This window comes from Microcebus murinus, chromosome 21 (assembly GCF_040939455.1).
Source record: "Microcebus murinus isolate Inina chromosome 21, M.murinus_Inina_mat1.0, whole genome shotgun sequence".
Taxonomy (NCBI): domain Eukaryota; kingdom Metazoa; phylum Chordata; class Mammalia; order Primates; family Cheirogaleidae; genus Microcebus; species Microcebus murinus.
Genome location: NC_134124.1, coordinates 17,407,512 through 17,434,564, shown reverse-complemented (window position 1 = coordinate 17,434,564; position 27,053 = coordinate 17,407,512). Strand labels below are relative to the sequence as shown.

The 27,053-nt window shown below is 45.2% G+C and overlaps 1 protein-coding gene across 5 annotated transcripts in view; it reads right to left on the bottom strand.

The window, feature by feature from the left end:
• The window catches only part of SLC36A1 (solute carrier family 36 member 1), a 44,802-nt gene that overhangs the window by 11,121 nt on the left and 6,628 nt on the right, over window positions 1-27,053 (bottom strand). For 4 of the 5 annotated variants that reach the window (XM_012740889.2, XM_012740887.3, XM_012740888.3 and 1 more), the window contains exons 2-10: window positions 22,393-22,540; window positions 16,812-16,902; window positions 15,887-15,975; window positions 15,354-15,449; window positions 13,433-13,517; window positions 13,088-13,306; window positions 7,970-8,068; window positions 5,655-5,821; window positions 2,464-2,633 (exon numbers count right to left, since the gene is read on the bottom strand). In XM_012740889.2, the coding sequence (XP_012596343.1) occupies window positions 2,464-2,633; window positions 5,655-5,821; window positions 7,970-8,068; window positions 13,088-13,306; window positions 13,433-13,517; window positions 15,354-15,449; window positions 15,887-15,975; window positions 16,812-16,902; window positions 22,393-22,535 (1,159 nt within the window). In that variant the 5' untranslated portion in view covers window positions 22,536-22,540. Of the gene's footprint in view, window positions 1-2,463; window positions 2,634-5,654; window positions 5,822-7,969; window positions 8,069-8,141; window positions 9,955-13,087; window positions 13,307-13,432; window positions 13,518-15,353; window positions 15,450-15,886; window positions 15,976-16,811; window positions 16,903-22,392; window positions 22,541-27,053 lie in introns of those variants that run through there. The other variant, XM_075996233.1, reaches the window with a different exon arrangement.

The following is a 27,053-nucleotide window of genomic DNA, read 5'->3' as shown; positions in this document are numbered from 1 at the left end:
AATTGTTGCCTCCCAAGGAATCCAAAGAAACAATTTATCCTATACCTCCCGACTCCCCCAGGTGGAGCCAGCTTCTTCCAGATTCTTCTACATAAGGTCGGACATAGTTTGACCTGCTAAGTCTGCATTTCCAAAACTATGGCTGGAAGTAAATATTGTTCCATATGAAATCATAACAGAAAGGGCATCATTCTCTGAAATGCTTGTTTTCCCTTCCCCTCCTCTCCAAAAGTCTGAAATTGAGCACAAAAAAGCAGGCATCAGTCATAGTAATCTTTGAGGGCTGGGGGAGTAGTGGTGAGAAAGCTGAATTCCAAGGTGGGAAAAAACATAAGGCTAGACCAAATCCCCCAATTCTTCTTGGAGATGGAGGGGGAGGAGGAGGAGGCAAGTTGGGGCAAAGATAGGAAAACACCAAAAACTACAATAAAATAGGCTGCCATTAAAATGTATGGGTATAATTGAAAAAAAAAAAAATCAGCTACATCAAAGACCTAACATCACAAACCAATCAAGCTTGTGCCGAAAGCTCTGAAAGGACAGAGGAGCAAGAACAAAATGAACTCCCATAAATACATTTCAGTCAGTGCTACAATGAAATGCCCCTACTGATGCCCACAATTACTTCAAAGTCTCCAGGGAAGGTAAGAAGCGGCCAGAATGCTCTCAGAGATGAAGAGGCTGCCTGCTTTAATAGGATGGCAATGCAATGCTAACTCACAGGAGATCACAGGAGAAAGGAAAGATGACCGCATGCACTTGCAGATCTAAAGCAGCCTGTTTGCTTTGAGCCCTGTGCTGTGGAATGGAGACAGGACCCACGGGCAGAGCCAGGAAAGTGAGGCAAACACCAAGAGGCATCTGAGGATATCACGAGGTCAGCGAATCAGAGACTGCCGCCTCCTGTGGGGCACGGCGGGGACAAACCTGGCAGGAAGTGTGGCATATGCTACAAGGAGGCAAAGCCAGGCTGGAGAGCAAGGCAGTGAGAGGAGTCCGGAGGCCCATGTCACTGCCCTAGCTTGACGGGCAGGGAGCAGGAGCTGTTAAGTCGGCGACAGCACATCTTACCTAGACAGACCTACTTTTTCTAGAGGTGCCACTTTGGGGAAAAAAAAGCAAATTATTTGAACCATCCCCATCCTTTCTTCCAGTACCCTTTGGATTCGAGAATTGGGCCCTCGGAGAGGACATTATAAACACCATACGGGTGGAAGCTGCCTCCTCAACACTCACAGCTGCTCTATCCATGGCGGAAAGCTACACATCTGAATCGAGGCATCAAGAATTGCTGGCACAAGACAGGATTAGCCTCTGGAGTCCAAACATCCTCTCTTACCAGCACACATTAAGGCCACTTACTGGAAAGGAGGACATATCACATCCTTTTCAGTTGCCCTGGGAATAGCATCTGGCTTTAGACAGTCCTGGGCCCTGGATTAGCTGCTGTCTGGGCTGTCTCTAGGCTGGTCTCGGAGAGAGCCTAAAGGTCTGATTATGAGTAAATGCTAGACAACATTCACATCTTCCATCCCTAAAACATTCAACACTCATTAAAATAAAAAATCATATAGATCTATCTTTATTCCAAAGACAGAGGCTAGGACTGAATAATTTAAGAAAATTTCCAAGGAAGTCTCAATATAATAAGCAAAGAAGTTCTTGTCCCCCAAAGAAACCTAAAAAAAGAAAAAGAAAGAAAAAGAAAAGAAAAAAAGAGCCAAATAGAGTGAAAAGAAAAATCTATGCTTCAAGCATTTCTATTTGGAAGGCAAATCTCCTTGAAATTTAAATTAGACATTACAGACCAATTTGTTCAGAGATTCTCTAGCCTACCAACACACAGAATCTGCAGAAAATAGGAAAAAAAATACTTTTTTAAAATTATAATTCACACTAGTTTTCAACCAACAGCAAATAGGGTGATATCCTGCCTTTTAACTCAAACCCCTTGGCATGGGGTTGGGGGGAAAAGAATAAAACATAAAATGATAAATCAAACACCTAGGTTAATCAGTAGAACTTTTCTAAACATATTTAGTAAGACCAACATCAAAACAAAATCCAAGGAATAAATTGCCACACTGGAAAAACAACTACATGAAAAACTAAACAAACATGCACCCTCTATCAAAGTAACCTGTACCCATTAGAGACAGGGGTTAAACGGCTCTCTTAGACTGTTACCTTGTTTTACAGGGGACAGTAATTGTATGTGTTTGCTCTGAATTATGACCATCTTTACAGCACTTCACACCGTATCTATAAACTACTGTCCTCATTCGTGAGTCTTTTAGGGTACATGTATAATTAATTCGCTTCGCCATCTGGACGTCCTCAGCTCAGAGAGTGAGATGACGTCAGGTGTTCTGCTCGCACGCTCTCTCGCGCGCGCACCCTGGGGACTGGGTGGGTGCCCTTTGGGAAAAAACAAACAAGGCGATTATCTTGTTTTCTACTCACACGTCAGGCAGACGAGCACGGTGCGCACGAACAGGTCCACCACCAACTCGCAGTGCTCGGGCACCCGGGACACGAAGAAGGGGATGATGATCTCGGCCGGGACGTAGAACTGCAGCGCGTAGGTGAAAAAGATGCCGATGGAGTACAGCAGCTTCACCGACTGGTACAACCTGTCGAGAGAGCCAGGGCACCTTCAGAGCCTGCTCGGCACACTAACCCGTCAGCGGGGAGCCTGCCAGACGGGCCCCACTGCAACCGGGCGACACCTATCGAGGTCATAAACGCATACATCCCTTGGACCCAGCAATTTCACGTCTAGGAATTTATCTCACAGATGTACCTGTACATGTGCACGAAAGCTTACATTCAAAACATTTCCCTGCAGCACTACGTAAGAAGGAAAGACTGAAAACAACCTAAACTGTAACCAGTGGGGAAGTGGTCAGATATATCATGGTATCCCCACATAGCTGTTAAAACACAGGCGGCCGAACTCTAGGTGCTATCTCCATGATATGCCATTAAGTGAAAAAAGTATGAAGCAATAGTGTCTACAGAGTGCTACGATTTGTCTAAAAATAAACAAAAAGGAAGGGAAAAAAACAGTCCTTCACACAGACATATGACAATCTCACGTCCACTAAGCACCCCAGAAGGAAACATAAGAAACCGGGAATATGGTCGTCTCTGAAATGGAAAACTGTAAAACTGGGGACTGGGGACATGGTTGGGGGTGAAAACTTAATGTTCTGTGTTTACCTTTTGGAATCTTTGTCAAGGGCATATAGTCTTTCAAAAATAAAAACAATTAAAAATACAATTAAAATGTAACAAGCCTATTTACATCCTTCCCCTCCAATTCGGCGCTCCCTAAAATCAGACGATGACTAGGCAGGTCCAAGAGGCAGGAGCAGAATCCGTCTTTCCACTGCACCCAGGCTGCCTTCCGACAACAGCTCCAGGCCCCGTTTCCCAGGGAGACTGTTAACTCACCCTGGGGTTTCCCTATCTTAGCACCCCAGCAGAGGAGAAGTCTGTGATCGATACGTACTTATAGATCTGACTTGGTCGTTAAAGGGAATTAAGCAAAGCTCCGCTTCAAACCAGGCACTCATGTGTTAAGCAGCAAGAACCATTTAGCCTGCCTAAATGAAAGCCTGCCTTATTGAAAATCTTTTGAACTGTGGTAACATGCTGTGTGTATAATGTGCACTGAGTTTATCTGTGGCTGAACTTAACACCTAGAGCGTGTTCTTATGCCATAAGCAGGAGAACACCCTCAGAAAGAAGTAGTTTGGTAAAAGGTCTTACTTGCTCAGGCATAGATAATAAAATCTCTTTGGAAAAAATCAGCTGGTGGCTCTATAATTAAACAAGGAACAGCCCCAACACCCTCTGGAGTGCTGCTGCGAAGTCTGGAATCAGGAGAATGACAACTGCAGGGACAGCCAAATAAGCTGCACCCAAATGAAGACAGAATGATTCGAGCAGCAGGGTTTGGGGTGTCAGGAAAAGAGGCAGATGCTCGTCTATGGCTTCAGATCATGTGCACTTCTGCTGCTGCTTCTGATCCATGTATCTTCTGGGGAAAAGTGACACAGTGACACCGAGCTACCACCTGACTCTTCCCTCTTGGAAGGGCAGGAACATTTGGAAAGGTAAAAGCAGGTGGGTATGTCAATTACGCTGATTTGACCATTACACACTGTATCCATGTATCAAAATAACATATTCGATGTTATTTGTATATATGTACAATTATTATGTATCAATTAAAAATGAATTTAAAATAATTAAAAAATAAAAGCAGGCAGCAAAGAAAGACCTTTTGAAAACAATGGCCCACTTCAGGGCTACCACTTGGCTGGCTGTGCAAACTTCATTCCCAGACCCCTGCTGGTTTGGGTGTTCCTTGCTAGAAGTTGGCACTATGAATACATATTTTTCTCAATTTGCTCAATCTGTCCTCGCCCAAAGTCTCACTGACTAGAGGTGTAAAAAGCACACCCAGGCAGATCAGCCAGGCCGGCCTGAGAGGTTATTCTGATCCCCGGGGCACTCCACAAGCTCCTCAGTGTCTGCCAACAGCTGTTCTCCACGATGAATTTTAATCTCCAAAACAGCATGGTTGCTTAGCACACACCCTGTGACACCTACCTCTTTAGACAGCATTTCGCTGTGTCTCAGCGTCTCCCTACAATACGTCCACCAAGGAAAGAGAGGTACAAAAGGACTCCTGGCAACCCCCGGTCCACAGTGAGACACCTGCACATAAGCAACTGCCAAGGGAGGGGCTGGCAGGGGCTGGTGACTAAACATAGGTTTGCTCCCCATCTACTTGGAATAGTATAAAGTGAGCTGACTGGACACTTGGCTCTTCTGGGCTTAGGATTTCCCAGGAAACAAATGGTCTATCAGTCAGCTGATCAACCAGTGGCCTTGGCAGCAGTGCCCACAGACCTCTCACCCAAGCACAGTGGCAGCAATGGGGGCTGGCGGTGGCCTGGGGGCTGGTAGCAGCAGTGGGCTGGAGTCGAGTGGGCTGATGTAAGAGGTCAGTAAGAGGAAGAACCCACACTCTGACCCATTCATTTTTGAAGATACCCAGTGCTGGCCGGGCGCGGTAGCTCACGCCTGTAATCCTAGCACTCTGGGAGGCCAAGGTGGGCGGATTGCTCGAGGTCAAGAGTTCGAAACCAGCCTGAGCAAGAGCGAGACCCCATTTCTACTATAAATAGAAAGAAATTAATTGGCCAACTAATATATATAGAAAAAATTAGCCGTGCATGGTGGCGCATGCCTGTAGTCCCCAGCTACTCGGGAGGCTGAGGCAGAAGGATTGCTTGAGCCCAGGAGATTGAAGTCTGGAATCAGGAGAATGACACCTGCAGGGACAGCCAAATAAGCTGCACCCAAATGAAGACAGAATGATTCGAGCAGCTGGGTTTGGGGTGTCAGGAAAAGAGGCAGATGCTCGTCTATGGCTTCAGATCATGTGCACTTCTGCTGCTGCTTCTGATCCATGTATCTTCTGGGGAAAGGTGACACACTGACACCGAGCTACCACCTGAGAGCTAGGCTGACACCATGGCACTCACTCTAGCCTAGGCAACAAAGCGAGACTCTGTCTCCAAAAAAAAAAAAAAAAAAAGATACCCAATGCTCCTGGGTTTCCCTCCTCCCTCGCGTACCAGCAGTTGGGCAGGTTGAGGGTTATGCTGCCTTTGATACTGGATCCAAATTGCAGGTACCCCAGACACCCCAGGCTGATGTAGAGGGCCGTGACGATGACCATTCCCACGTACAGGATGAGTGGAAATTTCTGGGGATCCTTCATTTTGTTCTCAAGAGGCAGAACCTATGAGAGAGGAGAGAAAGCACAGGAAAAAAAGAAGCACAATTAATGGCCAACAAAAAAATCAACATCCTCAGGAAAAAGTAACTTCTTTATCCCCAGAATTCCCCCAAAAGCATATCTGTCCTTTACTAGACAAGCACACAGATCAAAGTTATTTCCTCAGAAGTTATACTCTCGGGACTGGAAGGGATCCCACAGCCCACTGCCTAACCAGGATGTCCTAAGAGGCCAGGCTGGGGCAGGGCTGGAGCCCAGAGTCCTGCCCCAGGCCGCACTCTGTCCTCCCGCCGCAGGAGCCCTGCATGCTGGCAGTGTCCTTCGCTGCGTGAGTGCAGCCGCAGGGTGACCAGAAGGGCCTCTCACTCACACAGGCCCACCTGGCATCTAGCCTGAGATCCCAGCTTCCTGCTAACCTGCCTAAAGCGAGCAAAATATAGGTCAGGGAAAACTGCCACTCTAGCTCAACAAGGGCAGGTACCAGCAGAAACAAGTAGAAGCTCCAAGTTAGAGAAACGGAGGTGCAGGCGACGGCATGACTTAGTAGAGGGCCTCGAGACTTGGGTACTTAACAAAGCCCAGTTTCCAGACTCCTGTTTCAAACCACTGACCTTTGCTGCCTCCTTCATCCCCGCAGGAGACATTCTTTAAGTTTGGCAAAAGCAAAAGAAAGACCCTTCATGCAGAGAAGGTCACAGGGCTGGGGAAAAGAGTGGGTGTGATTGTGACGGTCCTCACAACCGGCCATCACCTGCACTTGATCTGGCAATGGATGACAAATACCAACACAGGACAATGTCTAGCTGCCCCACGAACTCTCTTTGATCTTGTCATTACACTCATTTTCCTATAGCACCTGTGGCCACGAGGCACAACAGATCTGTGCCGTACATACCCAGCACCGCGACCCTGCTGCAGGCCCAGTGCTCCGAGCAAGCTCTGCGGCTCCCTCTGGCCCTCAGCGTCCCCCGCCACCAGCTCTAGGGTCTCAAGCTGCAGTTAACCCACGTCCACTGGAAACAGCTTCGAAACTTACCCATCAGTTTCCTTCGTACCAAGAGTACAAAGAACCAGAGGGCAGGTGCCCATCTCCCCCATGTCCTATCTCAGGCCTGGGACAGTAGCATAAACCCAGAGAGCAGCATGAACACACAGTGTGCAGCCCGGTGCTTCACCCTGACATGCTGGACAACCCTTCAATCTGGAACTAAAAGTCACTCCCGAGGCCTCACCTAGGATGTCAGAGCCTTGACATGTTCCATCAACATCACCTAGGTGATTCCTCAGGACTTTGACAAAAAAATCTGTCCAGCTTCTAGGTTTTCTTAAAAGTAAAATAAGGTGCTAGGAAGATCAAGGGGGAGAAAAAGAAATCCCATGAAAGGAGAAGGGTCTTCCCATTGTCAAACTGTTGGCCAGGAGAGCTACTAACTTTCTTGGGAGAAGAATTCTGTACCTTTCTTATATATTAAAAAAACAAACAAACAAATAAAAATCAAATTAGGTACAACTGAGTAGAAGATTCCTCTTTAGGAAAAAAATTTGGTGAAATCACAGCAACGATGAGGGAAGCTGAGCCAGGCGTGACATCACACCAATGTTCCCGGGCAGAGAAATTACTCATATGTTTACTGACTTAATAAAAATCAATAACATTATTAATAAAAGTAAAAATTTATTAAACATTTACTGTGTGTCAGGGACTGTGCAAAGCAGTTTGCACATACCTCATTTGATTCTAACAACTGCTAATCATTAAGCTCACTTTTTAGGAGCAAACAATAAAGGCTCAGAGAGGTGTCCTTGCACAAGGTCACACAGCGACTCTTTGCAGAGCCAGGACTTAGCCCCACATCAGTCCGACTCCAGACCCTGTGCTCCTGATTGCCAAGTACCCTTGCTTACTGTGCACACAGGAGATGAATGTGCAGCGGGGAGGTCTTGAGTATAAACATTAAAATTACATATAATTTATCTTCAAAAGTTGAAACTGGAAAACTTCAATGGAATCCCTGAAACACTATACATTAACTGGCCGGTAAGTCTCAGAAGATAATTTCTAACAGTGTTTCCTTAGCATCCCTTGAAGCTGACCTTGAGGACACTGAGTGCCCCAGAGAACACTGGCCCAAACCACAGCGCAACTCTTACCATCCCGATGCCTTCAAATGCAAAAATGGCCGTGCCAAAGAAAAGAGGGTAGGTCTTCCAGGGCGCCACCAAGGGGAGGTGGCTGGGGTCTGGGATCCCCTGAAAGAGAAAGACAACAAAGCAAAAGGCTATACAGAGATTCGACCTTTGAACCCCAATCAGAGAGGTCATGACTTTTTAATAAATACAAGATTCTCTAAAGGGACAAAAGTCTGATACCTGACAGATGATTTGGGGACATTTAGACTTCATATTTTTTTCCTCTTCAGTCTGAGAAAACCCTACTTATCTTAGAGAAAGACTAGCCCAATGTTTTATTAAAAACTCAAACTTGGAGTTTGCATAAAAAGAGTCATGTTCTCTCACTAGGTAATCCCATTCCCAGAAATTTAATCCAAGTAGAAAAAAATCAAAAGATGAAAAACGTTGAGCAAAGCATAACAAAGTAACTGGAAACAACCTAAATGCTCCCAAACAAGTGATCAGTTAAGTCATTAACCACACAGCAGCATTACAGAATAGTATGCACTATTAAAAAGCAAAAGTTGCAATAACTAAGTAAAACATGAAAAACTGCCTATGAAATAATAGTGAGAAAAATTTTTTTGATTTATATATTCACTATGATACAACTATGTAACACCCACGCAAATAAAACTGGAAGGTAAAGGAAAAGTAGTGAATTTTTATCTTTTTATTATTATTTTTTTTGAGACAGAGTCTCTTGCTCTGTTGCCTGGGCTAGAGTGCCATGGAGTCAGCCTAGCTCACAGCAACCTCAAATTCCTGGGCTCAAGTGATCCTCCTGCCTCAGCATCCCAAGTAGCTGGGACTACAGGTGTACACCACCACACTTGGCTAATTTTTACTATTTTTAATAGAGAAGGGGTCTCACTCTTGCTCAGGCTGGTCTCGAACTCCTGAGCTCAAACGATCCTCCTGCCTTGGGCTCCCAGAGTGCTAGGATTACAGGTGTGAGCCACCTTGTCCAGCCAGTGGTGAAGTTTTAGATTGGTTCTTTTTTTTGAGACACAGTCTCGCTTTTTGTTGCCCAAGCTAGTGTGGGTGCTGTGATGTCAGCCTAGCTCAAAGCAACCTCAATCTCCTGGGCTCAAGCAATCCTACTGCCTCAGCCTCCCGAGTAGCTGGGACTACAGAAATGTGCCACCATGCCTGGCTAATTTTTTCTATATATATATTAGTTGGCCAATTAATTTCTTTGTATTTATAGTAGAGACAGGATCTCACTCTTGCTCAGGCTGGTTTAGAACTCCTGACCTTGAGCAATCTGCCCACCTCAGCCTCCCAGAGTGCAAGGATTATAGGTGTGAGCCACCGCACCTGGCCTAGATTGGTTCTTTTCCTTTTTTCTCTTTTTTTTTCTTCTTTTAAAAATTCTTAGTAATTAGTTTGAATACTTGGAAAACAGTACCGAGAGGCACACAATAGGAATGTTGGACTATTTAGAAAAAAATAGCAAAAAGAATATTTTAATAAGCAGGCAGAAAACCCCACAAGGCAATTGTTAACTGCAGGTACAATATAAGGGTGTACAAGCAAGGAGGTATGGTCACAAAATCCTCCACTCAACAACCAATAATAGACTGAGTGAGAGGAGTTGGGGGGAGGGCAGGTGGGTCAAAGGCTGCTGTCCTTTTCAAATCTGGCTTTTTAAACCATTTACATACATTGCCCAGATTCAAACAACAATCGGTTTTAAAATGGTCTTTTATAATGTTTTAGAATTGATTTAACTATAATATTTAGGTATTTAGATAAATACAAAGTATGCTGTAACAGGGTGACAGAAGAGTATCAGGTGAACAAAAGGAAATTTATTATTAATCTCTATAACAGGCTTCTCTTTAAAAGATTTCAAAACAACTATACTACAGTCTTTTGAAATATAAAAAATAAAAATAAATACTTTCCTTTGGACTCCTGCTGAGAAATGTTAGACTTCTTTAAAAGAAGCATTTCAATACCTGGAATGAAGACACACTAATAGGTACATTTGCTTTACAATGAGACATTAGAGAAGATTGTTCTGTAACTATTCCTGAGTCACGAATGTAACGTAAGTTCTTGGAAATAGGTGCTATCTGCTGGTTAGTGGATAACTGCTGCCCAGGACCATACGTCACACCAGGTGGAGGTGTCGGGTAGGGAATTTCACAATACATGTCTGGGAACACTGTGGGAATAACACTAACTTAAGAAATATTTAATTCTATATACTTACTGATTGCTAAGTACTTATAACACAACCAAGAGGGATTGATTCACAAAGAAACATACGAATTAAAATCAGCGCATTATCAATAGAGCTCCCCAGTTCTGCAATACAGCCAGCCCTCACTTCACATTGTCCATAGGTTCTTGGAAACTGCGACTCCACCTGAAACAACACACAGTCATTCTCTTCAACCTCATTTCATTACAACATCAATGAGGGGAAAAAACGATTTCATAATATGTCATTTCCAAGAACCTATTGATGACGTTAAGTGAGGACTTACGTCAATTACGATAATAACCACCGCTCTTCCAGAAAATGCTGTTAAGTGTACATGCGGAGTGTGAGATGTACTCCAACTTTGGAACCATTACAACTGTGAAGAAGCGCGTCTCAGAGTTAAGGACACGCAGTGATAAAACATGGATTGGGAGGTCCCTCTGGGCAAGGCACCCTGCCCAGAACGGTGCCACTCATCGTCACTCCACGTGCTGAAGACACAGGGAAACCATCAGGTGGAAGACCCTGGCCTGCTTCCTACAATGGCATGTGCATGAGGAACAAGAATATATACTAATATCAGACCCCCACATGCTGAGAATTAGGGAAAACATTCAGAAACATCAGACGGCCGGGGAATGCTCACTTCGGGAAGCAGGGCAGAATGCCAATACTGAGCAGTGGCAACAAGCAGCAGCAACCAAAATGACCCAGAGGGAGCATCTTTAGCTGTAGACCACACAAAAATGAAGGTGTCACAACACTGGGCAGTGACCATACCAACACAGAGCCAAACCTCCTCCCCTGCGCTGCACCCCGGCAGACAGCACTACTTCGTCACCGCACGTGCTGAGCCCAGACGCAAGAAAGCAGCAGGGCTGCGTCTAAGCACAGACGGTGCTCTGGAGGGACACGGCCAGTCACCTGGGACGGAGGCGCCACAGGAACCCGCATTCTCATCCCAGCCCTCTGATCCCGGCAACCGCTGCAGTCTAACTGCCTGCCACAGTTTAAAGTTAAATGTGGCACGTGTGCCTGTGTACAGGAGGTAGCCTCACCGACCTCATCTTTAATGTCCATCGGGGTATATCCCAGGCACTCTTGAGAGCTCTGATTACAATGTGAAATCATGGTTTATTTACCCTTCCTTGTCTGATAATGGAAATGGTCGATTGTGCATTCATAGGCCCTCCTTCCAGTCCCATAAAAAACGGGACATGTCCACATTAGTGGTGAGTAAAAAAATAAAAGATTTTAAAAAGTGGGATATGGAGAGCTGTTTATTTTATGCTTGAAAAAATAATTCTGCAGAGGAGTCAATATCTGCCACTCATCTGACTTACCACAACAAGGAAAACACAGCAAATGATCGCTGAGGACAACGTTCATCTCAATTCATAATGTCATTTCCTTAGCACAGGCAGCCCCTGGTTTTTATGACTCACTGTTCTCCTAGAAACCACAGCGTGGGTGACTGGGTCACTATTAAGCAGACTGTGTGCAAATGGAGTAACATGCACCTGTCAGACTGACCAAATTAAAAAGATTGATTTATCCAGTGTTGGCAAGGGTGGAAAAACAGATACTTAGATGCTGCAGAAGGGAGTCTCTATGAAATGAGTACATAGTTTTTGGAAAAAGGAACTTGGCAATATAAAACATCCAAAAGTGCATGCTCTTCAGCAATTACTCCTCTAGTTGTCCACAAAAAGCTTTCTAGGTTAATATACCCAGTTCCGCTTCATTCTTTTTAGTTGGTACATACCATCACAGACAACAGCTGTTCCCCCATCAGTCTACTATCAGATCATTTATAATATTTACTATTAAGTGTTAAGACAGTGAATGTCCTTATGCATTTCTTTTGTGGTACTCAAGAGGCACTTGTAGTGTCTGCATTTAATGAATAGGCATTGATGAATTATTTGGGGAATTAAATTTAAATAGCTTTTTTTAAGTTATACTTGTATTTGCCTGCTTTTATGTTTTTCCTCTTCTCAAGGCTTGGCAAAATGCATTGTCTTTTTCACAAACAGCCACACGTTTAAGGGCACATTTTTCTCAGCCTAATCTTCCACTCATCCCCATACAGATGTTTTCTCTCACAGTACCTCACAGACCTGCCCACAAAGGCTAACTGAGGTGGGGTACAATAAATGAATTTATAATTTTGACAAATAAATATAAAACTGGAGTTGGTAAGGAATTACTTTATCTAAATATAAATTAGAAAAAAAAAGATTTCTATTTTCATCTTAATATCTTTCCCCACTTTCTAATTGTGTGCAATGATCACGTGTTAACTATCTAATTGGAAAAAGGCTAAACCAGTGATCTTAATGGGGGTGATTCTCAGGGACTTCCGGAAAGATGTGGAGACATTTTTAATTGTCACAAGTGGGGGTGGCTGCAGTTAGCACCTAATGGGCAGAGACCAGGGACACTGCTAAACATCCTACATTGCACAGGACAGTCCCCACAGATAACTATCTGGCCCAAAACGTCAACAGTGGGGAAGTGAAAAACCTCTAACCTAAATATGCCGTAAGTCAGAGGTCCCCCACCTTTTTGGTACAAGGGACCGATTTCATGGAAGACAAGTTTTCCACAGACGGAGGCAGTTGTGGGAGTGGGGAGCACTCAGGTGATGATGGGAGCAATGAGGAGCAGCCGTAGATACAGATGAAGCTTCGCCCGCCCACCTGCCTGCCACTCACCTCCTGCTGTGCGCCTGGTTCCTAGCAGGCCTCGGACTGGCACCAGCCTGCGGCTCAGGGGTTGGGGACCGCAGCCCCAAGTAACATATAACTATGTTACACTGACTTGTTTGGTTTGTTTCCTTGCTATTTAACAGGAGGACGGGGGAGAGCCCAGGCTGGTACCTGCACAATGAACTGGAAGATCATGACCAGGCTGACCAGCATGCTGATGTTGGCCAGCAGGGAGAAGATGGACAGGGCTCGGAGGTTCCTGACGAAGACCAGCAGCACCAGGAAGGGCAGGAAGGAGAGCATGTAGAGTCGCGAGTCCATGGTGGGGGTCGCAATCACCGTCTCGTTGCTGTGGCAGTTGTTGGTGGTCCCATTAGCCGCTTCTATCACCTAGAATGCGGAGAAGGGAGGTAAAAGGAAAAGCGACCCAGCCGAGACAAAGGCCAGTGATCTCCGGCTGGGAGGATCTCTTCCCATTCTCTTTCTCTCTCTTTTATTTTTTAACTAGGACCCTACCTGTTTGAAATTGTCAGCCAGAAACACAAAATAGACACAGCAGAATCCCAGCTGAGTGACAATCAGGAAGAAATCCACAATGTGCCTGGAGATGGGGAAGGAAAGAATACAAAGATCATTACAATATAAAATGCAGGACTCCCGGAGGGACCAGTGTTTTAAACAGTGCTTTTTCCCAAGCCATCACAGACCATTCCCAGCAGGTGACAAAGATGAGCATGCCCTGGTAAAAGGAGGAGCTATGCTAGGTGCCACTGGTCTGGGGCTTCTGGAAGAAGGTGAAGGAGGTGCTCTCTGTGTGGTCTCTGAGGTCCCCTTCCTGGCATACAGACACCCGACCAGCCCAGCCCCTTGGCATCCCCACTGCCCACCTACCATCTATCCCACTCCACACCTTTTTCCTAGAGCTACTCGACCAACATAAGACATCAGGACGTGGACCCCTTCACCATCTCTTTCTAGAACTTGGATCCAAGAACCAACCTAGTCTCGCTTAAGTACATAGAAACAGATGTACCAAAACAGATTGCTGGTTGAACAACTACAGCTGGTAACAACCTAAAGGGCCATCAAAAGGAAAGTGATTATTTCCATTCTTAAATGGGACATTACACAGCAGTTAAAAAGAATGTGTTAAATGCATATGTGCTGACAGAGAAAAATGTCTCAGACATTTCAAGGAGATACTATATATGTTACTATTTTCCGATAACACACATAGTATGGTCAATTTATGCAAAAACTTTTAAAAACATATATATGTTTACATAGGTACAGGAAATTACAAAAGGATACCCATGCAACTGTGACCAATATTTACTTTTACCTTTCACTTCATGTCTTGATCAAAAAAATGCTTTTACTATGAGCACACATTTAAAAAGTGCACATTTTACTAAAAGAAGGAAAGGAAGGGAGGACAGGAGGAAGGAACCAAGCATGGGAGAAAGGAAAAAAGAAAAAAAGAGAGAAAAAAAAAAAAGAAAGGAAAAAAGAAGTAACAACCAACCAACTTATAGTGTTGATTTGGAAATCTGGCTTCTCCCAGTCACAGAAAATAATTTTGCCAAAAGACTTATATAATCTGCATCACAAGATGAAGCTATGAATGCATGTGACAGTTTCCTCTATGATCACAAAAAGGAACTTTTCTAGAGAACATAGTTTTCATGTGGCTCAATGTTTTAAAAAAAGGATTTCAGCCCATGATGTTATCAATTTCCTACATCTAGATATAAGGGGGGAAAAGCAGAGTATCCCCCTCCACGCATCTGAAAAATTACCATAAGGAGAAGCTTCCAGACACTCCTACCCTGCTCTCGCTCACCTCACCTCCTCCTCGAAGCCTTTCCTTCTCCTGTCTCCCCTGTGTGCTTCTCACCTGGCACAGCCAGACGACAGAATCTTTAACGTTCCTCCCACTCTGAGCACCGAGGATGTGTCCCTAGCTCATGACACTTTCTTCCTATTGGCGTCTGATCCCATCTTGTTCTCTTCCCACACATCTTTCTCCTCACACAGACTGCAAGCCCCTGGAGGGCGAGGACCACATAATTTACTGCAGAAAATCCCCGCCCCCCCCCCCCCCCCCCCGTCTATTAAATAGAACTGTTTTCTTCCACTTATAAGAGAGTACTTAAGTATATTTGTTGAACGAACGGTGAATCAAATACAGTCACTGGTCAAAGACTGCCAAAGCTGGAATGGACCTTCGAGACCTTTCAGGCCAGGCCCCATGATTTCCTGATGAGGAAACTGAGAACCAGGGAAGGGAGGGGTCACCCAGCTCACCGCCAGCTGAACTGAGGTAGCACCCAAGTCCACTGACTTAAACAACATTCTTTCCATTCCTTACACAGTCTCCCACATCACACCTCCACACTGGGAGGCCGAGGCTAGGAGGAAAGAGGAAACGAGTTACCTTCCCCAGTGTGCATGGTTCCGGAGACAGGAGCAGGGGCTGGATTCTAGTCCATACATCACAGTGTCCCCATAGTCCACAAAGGATTTGTTCAGTCTGGGGGAAGGGGAGCAAGAGAGGAAGATCTGAGCACGTGGGTTAGACCATAACAATGACAGAACAAACTCAGCCACCAAGACCTGGGCCAACTCCCCATCTGGCACCCTGGAGGTAGCACTCTGAGTCCTGTATCTGATGCTTTCAAGCATCAGAAGTGTTAAGTTGATGGGATGGTTACTGTCATTGTAATGAACAACCATCTGGTGATTAGAATGTGGTGTGTATCCACTGGATATAAGAAAACTTAACAGATGACAATGAGCCCAGAAAGATCACAGCAATCGCCCGGGGAAGGGAACGCTGCAGCAGTGAGCAGCCACCTCCAGCGAGTGCCAGGCGCAGAGAGTGGTTGCCTAAGTGCTGGCTTTTCAAGGTTGGTCACAACACCCCAAAGGACAGTCCGCCACTCGAGAGGTGGCTCAGAGGGCTCTCACCTGTGGCAGAAGTGGTGAGCACACTTCACCAGGATGCCCATGCAGTGCACGGCCACGATGCCAATCACCAGCAGGCTGAGGGGGCCCATCTGGGGACAGGCATTGCAGGCAAAAGGAGGAGAGACAAACAGGCAGGATTAGGGGTGAGCCCAATCACAACATGATTTGCAAACGATGAGAATGCTGCCTTAGCACTTTCCACTGACAAAACTTCTCTGAGAAAGAAATGTGATCGCAGAGATAGGCTCCGTGAGATGAACTTCGAGAGATTTAATCTCGTGGAGAAGAACACAAGATAAGTCTGTTCTGAGACTGTGGCCAATGAGCAGACGGGAAGCTCTGGTGACTCTGGGAAGAAGGGATGGGCTAAGGGATGTGGGGGTACGGGGGGAAGTTATCTCTGGAGAAATGCCAGATCAAGACAGACTGCATTTAGCTGAGAATAAGCCACATCTCTGTGCCACCTTGAAAAGAAACCAGAATGGCTTTGGACAGGCAGTCTATAGGAGGTGAATCATAAAAAGAAGACATAAGATTCTCAGAGTTGGCCATTTAGGGCTGGCACGTGGAAAGGGCTGTGTAGAAAATGAACAGACATTTGTTACTAACTCATTAGTTCCTATTATGGACAGAAACTGCCTTGAGCCATTTTAAGTACATTGTCTCTGCCACTAAGTGAGCTCCACAAGGGTGGGAATCTTTGCTTAATTCACGGACATGTTCTATTCTAAGAGCCTAAAGCAATGCCTGGCACACAGAAGACTCTCAATAGATATATCTTTAGATAAATGAATGTCTGGATTTTGCTTTTTCTCAGCTGAATTAAAAAAAATATTTAAATGGAGTAAAATTTAAAAACAAACAAACAAAAAATTATCTCCCAAAATGTGTCACAATACTTCCCTCCAGCGATGCAGACCCTTACCAAGATGCCTGCATTTTTCACTGCCAGAGGCAGCCCCAGGAGTCCTGTGCCAATGTTGCCTTTTAACAAGTGGATCAAGGTCTGGAACCATCTGGAGTGGAAAGAAGATAAAGGGAACATTAACCATCATGAGAGCTCTCACTGAGCACTTAGCACCATGCTAAGCACTTACATGCATTACCTTATTTGATTTCTAAAACAACCCTCTAAGATTGTATTTTATGGATGATGAAGTAATTTGCTCACGGTCATGCACCTAGTAAAGATCTGAGCCAAGTTTCAAACCCAGGCGATCTGATCCCAGAACTCACTCCTATCCACCGTGCTTTGTAAGCCTGCACTCTCTGCGGCATATTGAGTTAACTGCAGTGGCGAAAATAAGGTGCAGATCTCGGTCTCTAGAAATGAATAATGTCTCAAGGAAAACATGGGGATGCATTAGTAACCCCCAAAGACAGAAAGATCCCTGTCTTTAAGAAAAGCCCAGGAACAGAGCGCAGGAAGAAGGGAGGCAGGTGAGGCTGTGCACAGAGGAGAAACCCGGGCTGAGCCCAGCAGGACGGGCAGGATCTGCACACGTGCTGCTGGGGGAGAAGACACCTCTGGCAAAGGGGAGGGTCTGGGAACACGACCCCAGAAAGACACGTGGGGCACGGACCAGAAGGAGTGGTACTTGGGTTTAGTGGCCACTCGAGTCAGGGTGAGGTGAAGGTGCAGTGGGCAGGGAATTTCTCTTTTTTCTACCAGGATTGGAAACTCATCAAAGGATTGACAGCAGAGGAGTGGGCTTGTCTTTAGCATTTTCTATCCTTCATTACCTCCAGATGGATAGGAAACAGGTCAAATACGGCATTACTTTGCCCCAAATCACTCAGAAAGTCTTTTGGTCTTCCTGCTGTCCCCAACCTTTTTGGGAAAGATCAAGGGAATTACTTCCAGTCTAAGTGAGAAGAGGTTAAGTGCTCTCCTGCCCATCCTGAGGCCTGCAAGAGCCCATTATCAGTAGCAGGATAATGGCCTATTAAATTTCTATCATAGCAAATGTGTAATCCACTTAAGGGCAAAGGTAAGCATTATACCAAGCCCACTGCCTACCAGAGACCTCCTTCTGGGAGATGGGTCCCTTTGGCCCAAGCTCTGCCCTCGCTTCCAGAAGACAAATCCCTCCCTCCCTTCTCTGGCCCCACTGTCTGCTCGGTAAAGACAGAGGTCTTTATGGAAATCTTCTCCACGGTGCCTTCAGCTCAAACACCAGGATTCTAGGCAGTTTGCCACGACGACTCTTTTTAATAGATGGCCCCAAGTTGGGATTACCCAACGCTATGTGAGTATCACAGAATCAACTTCATGGACTGCACAGTCTTAACTGCAAGGGTGGACTACCTTTCTGGAAAGGGAAAGGAGGAGCCCAGATCTCTTGAGTTCCATTTATGCTCCATCAGTAGATTTTGGACTTGCTGGTCTAAAGACCAGAATTTTATTCTCTGATAAATTCTCTGACAAGGGTCCTGAAGAATTTTTCAGAAAAAAAAAAAAAAGATCTTTTTTAGATTTGGGATCTTTTTTAGATTTGGTTTTTATTGTAGAGCACACATATCAGGGCAAAGTGCTGCACACACAACTACAAATCAGGGGTCCTGATAAAGGGGTCCTGAGACCAGAGATGATGCTTATGGGGATTGCACCTGCTGATGTATACTATATTAAAAAACTAAAACTGAGAAACTTTAAAGATAATTAAAAATAACAAGTTCATTTCATGTTAATATAAATAACATTTTTTAAATGAAAAAGAACTCCATTTTCCAAAAAAGAAAATGTGAGAAGAATGGTTCTGTCTTACTTCCCCCCTCCCAATCCCCCAATTCTCTTTAATGTCTCACATAACAGGAGACAGCTGGATTACCTGCTTCGAAATTCAATCTACTGTGATACATTGTTTCGGTTGAAGTATATGAAAAAAATGTATTCTCTCATAGACATGGAATTGGAAAAGGAAGGAGTATTTTAATAGCCTCTTCAGACAATTATGGAAATTTTTCTTTGACACTACTCTAAAATGCAACACATGATAGTTTCTTAGAAGTTGGCTGCAGTGTGGAAGCTGAACTTTTCCTACTCTATTACGTGCAAATCCATTGACGGTCTTGCTCTTTTGACGGGTCTTTACCCACACACGATTTCCTGACATCATCCTTTGGTCCCCTGGAAGATGTAGGTTTCCTGAATTATGCAAATCTTCCAAATGCTAGCATCTTTCATTATACAATATCAAAAAATCACATTCATTAGTATCACCGCTGATCTCACCAGAAAAGTCTTTAAGTAGAGGGAAGCCATCAAGCTCCTGGGGCTGGACATAAGTTTTTTTCCCAATTTTGCTTGAAATCTCAAATTTTATTATGGGTAACAATGACATATTTTTGATTGTTTTTCTTGAGGTGACAGGCTTTCTTCATTCGTTTTCAAGAAAATGTCTACCAAGTACACAGGTCTGAATAACTTATAGTTTGTCAGTTCCTTCTAGTAAAAATGTGTTCTATGAAAAGAAAAGGCAGCAAGTTCAGTTAACAACTCAATCACTCGAGGTCTTTGCCTTGAGACAAGCATCATACTTCAGTATGTGCTAAAGTGCTTCATGTGTTCTTCCCATTTTGTCACAGAGTATTAGAAGACCTGTACTGAAGGGTCATGATTTTAAAAAATTAGTAATCTGATTGTTTCATGACATTATTTTTTTTCCTTCATTTTTTTTTTTAGAGACAGAGTCTCGTTCTGTTGCCCAGGCTAGAGTGCCGTGGCATCAGCCTAGCTCACAGCAACCTCAAACTCCTGGGCTCAAGCGATCCTCCTGCCTCAGCCTCCGGAGTAGCTGGGACTACAGGTATGTGCCACCATGCCTAGCTAATTTTTTCTATATATTTTTAGTTGGCCAATTAATTTCTTTCTATTTTTAGTAGAGAAGGGGTCTCACTCTTGCTCAGGCTGGTTTTGAACTCCTGACCTTGAGCGATCCTCCCGCCTCAGCCTCCCAAAATGCTAGGATTACAGGCGTGAGTCACCACACCCGGCCGTTTCATCATATTCTTAAGCAAAACTTGCTTTTCTGTTTACGCATGTGTGACAGTGAAGAATAGGTAATTTGGTGCCATTGCCACAACTCATGCTATAGTGCCTGTAATTTTACCCACCATTGCTTCTACATAATCAGTGCAAATATCAACACAGTGAAAAAGCAAACATCATCTTAGTACTATTACAAAGATAGTTTTGACCTCATAGACTTCTTGAAATGGTCTTGGGAACCCCAAAAGGTCTGCAGAACACATTTTGCAAACAACTGCTCCAGGTCACCTAGAGAAAGCCAGCTGCAGTCAGCTGGTATTTCAACCTGCCAGTCTGGGGAAGAGTCACTGCGGCTCAATCAATAGCCAGTAAAATGGCACTCAGAAGGGCAACAGAAGAAAAATCTGCCCGATAGCATTAAATGAGGTTATCTCCAAAGCAGTCAATAGCTTGAGGGCATCATGTGTTAGGAAATAACCTCACTAAACACACCATCATGGAAATGTTTGGAGTTCCTATTTGCACCCCCTAATTAGGGGTTTTTACTGAGCTCTTAACTTCTAGAAGTGTCAGGTGTGTGCATGTATGTACCGTAGGACAAGAAATACTTCCATGTACATTGTTCCCTGGCAAACTAGATAATGGGGTGGGGCAAGGCAGAAATAGAAAAGGAACCTAGCTCAAAATGTGTTCCTTGCACTTCCTATACAGTAGAGATACATTTTGGTTAACAAGGTTCTTCAAATCAACTTACACCTTAATCATACCCACATGTCTTCTACATAACTGCTGTGTGAATCCTATGCCCCAGCCTGGAGGTACTCAACCAGTCCTCCAAGTCCATCCCGATGAAATACTTTATTCCCTGTGCCACCTGTGATGGAACTGCGATACTCACCATCACCTACAGATGGGCCACCTGGTCACCCACTTTGTATCATAGTATCAGGGCAGGAAGGAAACCTCAGAACAAAGTATACCCTGGAAAAGTCCCAATATAAGCCCAGTGAAGGTATCTTCTGATTTGCTCGATTTCCAACAAACAGAAATAATTTTGTGTTGAGCACTAGTGATAGCCCAATACGGGGAAAAAAGAGATATTCAGAATGGCTAACAGGCAGGCATTAGCTTCCACATGTCCAAAACCTAGCGGCTACTATCCTGGAGTCACTAGTTGGTTGGTTTTGAGCTTCAAAAAAGTTTCTATGAAAATGAAAATCCAGATACAATCTGGCCTAAGAACACGCAGCAGCAAAAACTGGAAGGGAAACTATAGAGAGAGAAGCTTGGAAGAAGCATTTCACAATAACGAGTGTGACCTCTAATGGGAAGCTGTCATGTGCCACTGGCTGTACGTGGAGCTCCTTCTGCCTGGGGGCAGCCAATGGGGTGGATGAGATTAGAGGAAAAAGGGGAAGGATGAGCACACTGCCACCAGGTGTGGTCTAAGCAATCTTTCCCATCAGCTACAACTGCAAGCAAATGGGGAATCTACACAAGTGTCCCATGTAAGAAATGAGCTATGAGACAGGCTCTGTGTGAGCAGAAATCAGCTAGTGGTGGTGATGGGCCAGGAATGCGGGGACCACATCCTCTAGTTCCATCCCAGTTCACAAGAGAAAGTGCCCTGCGCCAGGAGAGTGCAGGTAGATGGGCTTCAAGAGAAGCTTCCATGGTCCCCTTGGGCGGTGACAGGAGATGGCATAAGACTAGGACATGAAGGTGCCCTCCCTCAGTAAGCCACACCCCACCCACAAAGGAGCACAGAGTGAGTTACAGCTAAGCTTGAGGGCTGCAAAAGCTAGGACCAGAGAAATGTCAGAGGTCTGCTGAGAGTTGGAGAGTAGCTGGGATACTCAGTGGAATAGAACAAAATCCTCCTCTGAATGTTCTAATTCAAGTGGTGAGTACCACAGAGTCAGCATAGCTTCCTAGTGGGGTCTTCAATTATTTTTACATTTGGGGAAACTGAGGCCCAAACTCAGCCCAGATGAGTCTTGGGTTTTAGTTTCCAGGGACAAGACTTAGGCCCTCCTTGGAGAATGCAAAGTGGATCTTCTCTATCAACCCCCAAATTTTTTAAGTGCAAAGTTATTCTTCCCTCTTCTCACTTCTTTGGCCAAATGAACTGGCAATGTGGGGCAGAAGTATGGCAGAGACTTTGCAAAGGAGGCTTCCAATTGGGCTTAGAGATTATTCGAGGTTCTAGTACAGATGCCACACAGTTCTAAATTAAGAGAATGTCTTTGCTGGAAGCTGTTCTTAAGTCTAAGTACTTACTGAGCCCCAGCTTTGTGGGACCAAGGCAGCTGAAAGGAACAAAGAATAAGAACAGACTAGAAGGTAGCAGCCCAGGAGGGCAAACCTCAGGGCAATCGCTCGCCTAATCTCCTTATTGCTTACATTCACCTGTAAAGTGGAGGATAGACAAAATGGAGAGGAGAAAAAAATACGTCTAAGGGATACTCAGGAACATGAAGCCCACCCAGGAGGGCAGAAGGTAAGTGATACTTACGTCGTGCTGTTGCTTTCCCCAAAGCGCTGGTAGGAGCCCGGGGAGGAGGGGTTGCTGAGGCCTTCGGAGGGGCTCTCCTCGGGGCTCACGTCGGTGGAGCTGTAGTCATGGTAGTCTTCGTTCCGAAGTCTCTGCGTGGACATGGCAGCTGCGGACGGAGGGCCAGCATTAAAACCCCCTGCAGCTGGGGCCTGCAGCTCCATGTCTGGGGTGGACTCTGGGGCACGAGCAGTCATTGTCACAGTTGCTCGCCGTGACAGCTGCACTGTGGATTTGGTACGAGGGCGCCTGGTACTGAGGGAAATGGAAAAGTGCAAAGTGCACGGAGGCGGGCTGGGATCGCTTGGCTTCTGCCTCCCAACTTTCCCAATTGGTGCCGCACTCATAAATATCTAAATTTGACAGAGTGCACCTGGACAAAGCAGGTGAGGCACTGCTCGGGAGGGGTGAGGGAAAGTGCAGAGAAGTCCTTCCAGAAAGCATTCCCCATTCCTTAGGTCACAATTACTCCTTTCCCTGAGCTTATTTCTCGAAGGTTGTGCAATAGTTAATGTGTAGATACACCCACCTCGCCCAAGAACAGGCTCCCAGAGGGTGAGAATCTGGATATTTCTCCAGTATCTTCTGTTTCCTCTGCCTTCACTAGAGTACCCTGTGGCATTCAAGAAATCTCCTCTCGACCATCCAGTTCTGCTCAAACTCCCCCAGGTCTCAGAGCCACAAATGATGTTCTCCTCTCTGCCATGACCTCAGGCATACTCCATACTCTTTAGAGGCCATGGGTAACTCTCATCTCCTGACCCTGTGACTCTTTCCTTGCCACCAACCTAGATACTGAAAAACAGTAGCTGAAAGCAGCTCAGAGGAAGAGCAGGAGCATGACGGGGGCTCACCCCTGGCCCCTGTCTCAACATCTCCCCTCCACAATCCTTCCTCCTCCTTATTTTTTATGGGTTTGCTCATTTTTACAAGATGGTGAGAGAAGAAAACCTTCCCGCTGTGCGCAGGGTGGCGTCCCTGGGTGGACTTGCTCAGTAATGCTACTAGTCAAAGGAAAAGAACAAGGGCGTCTTTATGACACACAGTAAGGACACATTTGGAGTTGCGTAGTCCCCCAGAACCTAGAGACCGTTGCTAAAAGAGCCTTTGTAGGTCACTCCACACCCCTCATTTTATGGCTGAAGAATCAACCCTAAAAGATGAAGTGACCCGCCCTGCTTGTAGCTAGGTAGTAGCAAAGTAGGAAGCATATCTATCTCCTGATGCCCTGTCTAAATCTGGAAACATCTGCCAAATACAGTGCCAGCTGCTAAGAGGGAGTATCGCAGTACAGTGAAAGAGAGTAAACTGCCTACTTTCCAAGCATCTGCCATCAAGTGAGAAAAGAAGGCACATTAACATTAAAAATTACAAATAAAAGCCCTTCTGACCCTTGGCAGACAGGTGCAGCTGCCTGCCCCTGAGGCTGTCCTCCAGCACGTGGCTGCATGCCCGCCCCAGCCCTCGACTCTGACGTGCTGTCTTGTAAGGGGACGGGACCTCCAACTGCCACTGTAACACTCCATCCTGCCCCAGCACCCAACACGAGCCACCAGAGGACAGCGCTCTGCTGAGGGCTCCCCAGAGGCCCCGTCCCAGTGACTCTTTTGGAAACTGGCCCAACCCTGGCACCAGAGTGATCCATGGGAGATCTCATTCTCTCCCACCAACTGTAATGCAGAAAGGACCCCAAGCAATCTCACAGGGAAAGATCTTGGCAGAAAGCCAGGAAAGGGCCTGGAAATCCCAGGGCGGGTCCTGCCTAGCTTCACTGCCAGAGCCACTCGGCTAAAAACCTGCAAGGGCTTCCTTTACTCCCATGCTGAAGGAAAACAAGGATGTCTTTGAGCTCTGGGGCAATTAAACTCATGAGAGGGCCCAGAAAAAAAAAAAAAATATATATATATATATACATGAAGTATCTTAACAGGAGCAGTTGAAAATCCTCTTGCTATGCCGGCGAAAGCTAATAAGTTAATTTCTATATATGTCAGAAGGCTTGGGTTCTGAGCCTGCCTCTCTCACCAGTTTGCTTAGTAAATTTGAACAATTTTCTTTTATTTGTCTAGAATCTTAGTTTCCAAATGTGCAAAAAAGGGGAGGGAGGTATGGACTAAAATATCTCTCAGCTCCCCTGTAGTGATAATATTCTAGGGATCAATAAACATAATTATTTATGCAAGCAACTGCTAATTTCTAGTCTCTTCCAACATACCAAAGCATCTAAGGAATAGAACCTTCCAAGTGAATCCTGTGAGAAAGAAACCTTTTATCTGAGGAATGCAAGCCCCCTTTAAACGATCAGGCCCAGAGAGGCATTAAAATGTGACAGCAATCATGTCTCACTCCTTCCTTGAGCTAAACAATCACCTCTTGAATCCACTTGCTATGTGGGCTGTAGTCGAACCAACTCTATGTAGCCATAAAATGCCATATGCCACAGAACTCATACCATATAGTTCCACAATGTAGAGCCAATCACTAATCAATGTTTTTTCTGTAAAGCAAGGAGAATTTCAAACAACTTTGTATCAGCCCACTCCTTGTCCCCTTTTGCCTTTAAAAAAATTGCTTATAACAAAAGACAAAGGCAGCATTTCCTGAGACCACCTGGAAGTGTTTTCCCAGGTGCTTTGAGTGTTTTCCTCACTTTGGCTCCAGAAAACTCTTTAAGATTATATGTTATGCCTCAGCTTCTTCCTTTAGGTCAATATTACTGAAGGTGAAGAAATAAACCACTCTGTTGCTTCACAGGTACAACTATTATACATGCTCAATTTATTTCAAACAATGAAAAGAGGCCTCTTTATGTTGTATATAAAAACTCAAGTTACCCACAGCAGAAGGTCACTAAGAAAATTGTTCAAAAGGAAGCTGAAGGCCAGGGGGCATGGTGGCTCACACAAGTAATCCTAACACTCTGGGAGGGCGAGGCAGGAGGACGACTTGAAGCCAGGAGTTAGAGACCAGCCTGAACAAGAGGGACACATCACTTCTGCTAAAAATAGAAAAATTAGCAGGGCATGGTGGTGCACACCTGTAGTCCCAGCTACTTGGGAGGCTGAGGCAGGAGGATTGCTTGAGCCCAGGAGTCTGAGGTTGTAGTGAGCTAGGCTGACGCCACTGACTCCAGCCTGGGTAACAGAGTGAGACTCTGGCTCAAAAAAAAAGAGTAAAAGAGTCAAGGGACTTACAGGGACTTAGAAGGGGCTTGATAACACATCATTCCTTACTTCTCCTGGAAATTGCCCCAAGGGAAGAGCTCTGTTCCATGTTAATATAAATTCTGGAAAAATAAGCAGAAATCTATAGATCTAAAGACCAAAAAACAACTGCAGGATATGAGAGACGTGGCATAGCAATTGCAAGCATATTGAAAAAAGAAAAAAAAATGCTACTTAGGAGTTTCAGTTGATGATAAACTCAACAGAAGCCAAAGATATAATAATAGATGCCAAATAAACTAATACAATTCTAGGTTGCATTAGGACAACAGAGGATCACAGGTAGACGACAGCACCACTCAGCTCTGCCGTATCTTATATCTGCTCTAGGCAGTGTACTACAAAGGGAATAATTACAAACTGTGGTGTATTCAGGGGCCAGACTAGGATCAAGGCTGGGATGGAAACCAACTCAACAAAGAATGGTTGGAAGCACAGAGAAGGTTCAACCTAGCAACTTGGGATGTACAAAAACTGCCTTTAAAAGCTGTCATATAGCCCGGGCGAGGTGGCTCAGGCCTGTAATCCTAGCACTCTGGGAGGCTGAGGGGGGTGGATTGCTCGAGGTCAGGAGTTCAAAACCAGCCTGAGCAAGAGTGAGACCCTGTCTCTACTATAAATAGAAAGAAATTCATTGGCCAACTAATAATATATAGAAAAAATTAGCCAGGCATGGTGGCGCATGCCTGTAGTCCCAGCTACTCGGGAGGCTGAGGCAGGAGGATTGCTTGAGCCCAGGAGTTTGAGGTTGCTGTGAGCTAGGCTGACGCCATGGCACTCACTCTTGCCTGGGCAACAAAGCGAGACTCTGTCTCAAAAAATAAATAAATAAATAAAAGCTGTCATATGGATCTGACTTGTTCTTTGAGCATCAAAGATCAGGCAGAGTTAGGATCAATAAGTGGAAAGGACAGGAAGGCAGACCATCAGCTAGATATAAGGAAGAACTTTCTATCAAGGACAGTTATCCAGGCTGGGCGTGGTGGCTCACGCCAATAATCCTAGCACTCTGGGAGACCGAGGTGGGAGGATCGCTCAAGGTCAGGAGTTCAAAACCAGCCTGAGCAAGAGCAAGACCAAGACCCCGTCTCTACTAAAAATAGAAAGAAATTAGTTGGCCAACTAAAAATATATAGAAAAAAATTCCTCCAGTTCCGTCTACAGTTCTTTCTGGCAACCAAGGCCACCTCCTTTTGCACTCTCTCTGTCCCAGTGAGTGTGAGCCTGCATGGTCACCCCACCCAGAGGCTCCCTTTGACAAAACCTGATATCCACATCCATTGCTGCAATTGCCACTCCTGCCCTATGGGATATTTTAATAGCACTTGTTAACTGCAAATTGAGGGTTGTAACATGTGAAAGTTAAAGATAAGCTTGTCCTTCAGGCCCTTGAGAACA